The sequence below is a fragment of the Anoplophora glabripennis genome, unplaced genomic scaffold (genome assembly GCF_000390285.2).
Source record: "Anoplophora glabripennis isolate ALB-LARVAE unplaced genomic scaffold, Agla_2.0 scaffold73, whole genome shotgun sequence".
NCBI lineage: Eukaryota > Metazoa > Arthropoda > Insecta > Coleoptera > Cerambycidae > Anoplophora > Anoplophora glabripennis.
The window spans coordinates 217,243-222,007 of NW_019416874.1; the positions used below are offsets into that span (position 1 = coordinate 217,243).

Sequence of the window (4,765 nt, forward strand, 5' to 3'; positions counted from 1 at the left end):
ATGGCTAGAAATTGGCCTCAATGATTTGGGATCGAGGGGGATTATCCCTCTTTATCCTGCCTCATCTCGTGTAGGCCTGGACAGCCTTCGTAGGTGGGCCCCATCCGTCGTCTACCCCGACCGCAAATGCGGCCGGTGTAGGCGCTTTGTGGGACCTCCTTTTGTCCTGGCTGGGCCCCGCCGGCTAGGGCCCTTTCTTCTGGCACTCGTCTTGCTTCGCCGGCTCGTCTGTGTAAACCCCGGGGGTGGTGTCATATTTATGTGTGGTATGGTAGGACACGACTGAGCACTGGGCTCCAAAGCGTTTTTACCAAAGTCGCTCCATAAGCCAGTCTAGGTGATCTATGTCGTAATACCAACAACATTTAAAAAATAGCCGTCTCTTTTTAATTTTTGGCTAGGGGAAATATTGAATTAAAATTGAGTAGTAACCAGCCGATAACGCAGTTTACTTTTAAATAACTAACACGGTTGATATTACGGGTATCCCTAATTTAAACCGGGAGATTTAAATATGTCAATTGATGTATTTAAATTATCTACAGCAATATTTAAAGTAAAAAACATAAATTTACTGTAAATCTGTTAATTCCTTTAAATATTAGTGGTTATTAGAAAAAAAAACTGACATAATGGCTAACTCATCGGTTACATGTCGATGACCATTTACCATTTACATACCTCAAAGTAGCAGAAGAAAACCACATACTGCAGATGATTTGTATTTTGTTTTTTAGTTTTGTATGTACTATCACAGACATTGTATTATCTTTTGTGATTTATATAATCTCCAACAAAAACTACACTACATTGTGTTCACATCATTGCAGGAAAACATGTCACAAAAAAAAATGCAAAAACAATACAAATTTATTTCTACTCAATGGGCAAAATTAGATATTTTTAGATTATTGCACAGCAACACTATGACCAGCACTCTGTTTGATATCGAAGTTCTTTATCCATTCTCTGAATAAATCGGATGGCTTCATCCTCACTCATCTTTCCACAATCCATACATATGCTAATAAAAGCCATTTTCACTTCTTGAGGCATGAACTTTGCGTTACCCGCAACAAAAATGTAAGCATTCTTACTTAAAGCTTCCCAAATAATACTTTTATTTTCCTTAATTTTGTCCTGAACATAGCTAAAAATAAAAATGTTTTAATTAGTTATAGCTATTTCGAAATTAAAATCACTTATTACATTTTACTGTCCTGGTCCCTTGAAAATGCACATATCAAGTTTAACTTTTCTTCTGCGTGAAGTTTTTCAAACTCGTCTCTGCATAAAAAGTCTTTACTTTTATAACGACACCCATAAAAGAGGATTAAATTGGTTGGATTCGAATTATTTTCTTTGTACCTCTCAAATATGTAACTTCTAAAAGGAGCTACTCCAGTGCCAGGTCCTACCATTATGACAGGAAAATCCTACGGGTTTCATTAAAAATGTTCATAAAAGGTAAATATACCTGTTATCGTCAGGTTAAGGAAAATGCCAAGTTCGTCATACCGATTCTGCAAATACAATTTTTAAGATTGCTATTTTGTATCCTCTAATTTTTTATGTATATTTTGTAAAATCATATAATTAATTTTTTAATATGTACTTTGTATTACTGATCATTATGAGAAATTTATGAATAATCGTTGTATTACTGTATGAATGTTCATTACATTGAATGAAATTAGAATAAATTATTAAAACAATAATTTAAAATTCATTAATCACTGGAAAAATCATAAAATTTCACGCTATCGTATTAATTCACGATCTTCGCATATTTTATATTAACAATTGGTATTCTCATCTATATCGTCATTATTTTGTTGCTTTTGCTTCCTCAGGAATCATACTTTTGCCTTTCCGGTTGCAATTCTGAAACTTTAACTTACTTGCCCTTGACATTGCCACAACTAGCACATTTTCTTTGGATTTCTATTTTTTTTATTCTTGATAGAAGTGTCAATTCAACAAAGTGCATTTTTAAGACGTGATGGAAACTCATCTCATTTTGTATAAATCAAAAGTCTAGTTTTAACAATTGTAATAGGCCCATTCAGTAGAATTTTTTTGCATATTCTAAAAGTTAGTATGCCAAAAATCATTTTGTTTCAACAAGAAATGTGCGACATAAATTAATGAAAACAGAGCACGGAAAAACGTTGAGCAACCATTGCCTGACGTCATAATAGCGGTATGGGCGATTTAGAGCACAATTTTCAACTTTATGCTGGAAAAAAAATTCTACCCCATCTAAATGTTCGTGTTCACAAAAAATTTGAAATACGTCAGCGAGCGGAACCTATAAGCAGTTAAGAACCACTCTCGTTTTTCTTTGGTTGCCCATCTAATGATGTAAACATCATTATTTGAACATTTAGAGCAGAATTTTAAAATTTATGCGAAAAAAAAATTTCTACCCCATCTAAACGTACCCGCTCACAAAAATTTCGAAATATGTCGGCGAGAGGGACCTATAAGCAACTTAATAAGAATTGTCAATAATATGTAAATTTTTATTAAACTAATATGACAAATATTGAATATTATTTTTTTTTTATATCTCAACAAGACTTTTATATTGTTAGTGAGACTCAAAAATTTACTATTAACTCCATCTCTTATCGAGGGAGTAAGTCTCCGTGATACGTGTACATTTTTTAAGGAAATCATAGCAATCACACAGAAATCAACCACAATCCTACAACTTTGAGAGCAAATCACTAAATTGATCCACAATCCTGTCATCAATACCACAGTCAATACCAGTCTTTTCCTAATTCACAGAAATCACGCAAAAAATGTTGCGGGCAATATTTACATTTCTTTATAGTTGTCGCCAAATCCTTGTTGCTTGTGTGAAAGCGAACAATGTAATTACTATTTACTTAATTTATCGTTAGACGGGAAAAGCAATAACACTGACAAATACTAGGTCACTGACCATTGCGAGTACATCCTTTAGGAACAAAATCAAAATTTACTCACCGAATTTTTTGGAAAATTGAAACTGCCATGTTTTATCCAGGCAGTGATCTCGTCACCTTTTTGCAAGCCAGCCAGATAATTAGAACATAGGCCAATCCTTTCTTTAACTAATTTTGTCTTATATTTGACTATGGCAAGCAGTATGTGAATTTCGTCGTGAGCCTTATAGCTACTGGCAATGGAAAATTCTCTAGGCTTTATCGGAGGTATTATTTCCAGCAATAATTCTTGCGTGAGATTCTTGGTAGCATGAGGGAAGTCCCTTAGAACTTCTACTATATTTCTTTTCACCCTGTTTACGTAAGTGTACAAGTCATCTTGGCCTTCGGCACTAGTAAATTCCAGACACTTTTCCTTTTCTAATTCGCTGTCTGTTATCTGGGCCAGGACGTTGAAAGTGTGTCGTCTAGGGATTGCCATTAGATCAAAGTACTCTTCACAGAGTTGGTCAAATGTTATATTTTGTTTTAAAATATCAGGTACAGGAATTTGGGAATTGTTTTCTGAAATGTTTAATACTGCGCTAGACTGTATATCTACGCTATTTGACACCAGCACTTCTTTAAATTCTTCTATTTGCCAATTTAAATTCTTTGGCCTCAAAACTACTAAATCGCCGGGGGCATACTCTTGACCATCAGTTTTTAATTTCAGTAATCGTACGTCCTAAAAGAGAACAATTTTGTATAATACCGTTTTATCTTTGACAATCACAGTTTACTTTAAACATTTTTTTAAAAAAGATCAACTCATTTTTAACTTCAAATTGAATTTGTATCAACTACTGAATATTTATTTAAAATATTACTTGAAAATGTTCAGAGCTAGTCAATCGCTCATTATCCACTACTACTGCTGTAAAGTCCGTATGCCTTCTAGTGGAATAATAAATTGACTGATTTTTGTTTATACTATTTTTAATGGCTGAATTAACAGAAACATTCCACCTAAAAATATAAATTAAAAATAATTTAAATGTTAGAATGTATGACTCAATACCTTGGTTCTGTTTTGTAATCTTTGGGTAAAGGTTGAATGCTATTAGGTAAAGGATAATTTATTAGCAACTCTGTCCATAATTGTTTCTCCCAAACATCAGCAGCTCCGTCATATCCTAGGTCATGCTGATCATCACCTAAGCCAAGTGGTAAGATAGCTTGAGCACCTAACTGTAAAAGTCTTTTATGCAGTCTTTTTGCAACATAATTAAATTTTTCGTAACTAGAATCTCCTAGACCAATTACGCCAAATCTAAAATACAATGAAAACAAATAAGGGTTATCTCTTTGTAATTTGATATCTACCTTAAATTACATAATAAATTTTTAGGCAAATTTTTTCTAAGCAAAAATTTCCAAAATCCTTTCATATTGTCTGGTTCTTCACCCTGACCAGTAGTAGAACATACAAACACAATACATCTTTCATTTATTAATTCTAAAACATTATATTCATTCAAAGAATTTACTGTGCTTCTAAAATAAAACCGTTTAGAACCCCTCCAAATTCTCTCAGCTAAATCTTGTGCGTTACCCGTTTGAGAACCATAAAGAATTGTTAATTTTTCGTTTTGAAATACCATACTTAGTACTTACAAAAATTTACCCACATATCTCTACTTTGCAAAATTAACTAAAAAAAAAATAAAAACAATAGTAATATAGGCAATAAGTAACTAATTATATTACATTAATTTACAATTTTTCATTTTTTTTTTTGGTTAAGCACTGCACTGCACACGCATAAGATGATTATTTCCTGATTATTT

The 4,765-nt window shown here is 32.9% G+C and overlaps 1 protein-coding gene across 1 annotated transcript in view; it reads right to left on the reverse strand.

Moving 5' to 3' along the window:
• LOC108905026 (NADPH-dependent diflavin oxidoreductase 1) overlaps window positions 1-4,765 on the reverse strand; it is a 21,170-nt gene extending 16,405 nt beyond the window's left edge. The window contains exons 1-7 of the mRNA XM_018707785.2: window positions 4,686-4,765; window positions 4,302-4,629; window positions 3,997-4,248; window positions 3,806-3,944; window positions 2,998-3,663; window positions 1,210-1,436; window positions 1,061-1,150 (exon numbers count right to left, since the gene is read on the reverse strand). Coding sequence (XP_018563301.1) covers window positions 1,061-1,150; window positions 1,210-1,436; window positions 2,998-3,663; window positions 3,806-3,944; window positions 3,997-4,248; window positions 4,302-4,579 — 1,652 coding nt within the window. The 5' untranslated portion in view covers window positions 4,580-4,629; window positions 4,686-4,765. The remainder of the gene's footprint in view (window positions 1-1,060; window positions 1,151-1,209; window positions 1,437-2,997; window positions 3,664-3,805; window positions 3,945-3,996; window positions 4,249-4,301; window positions 4,630-4,685) is intronic.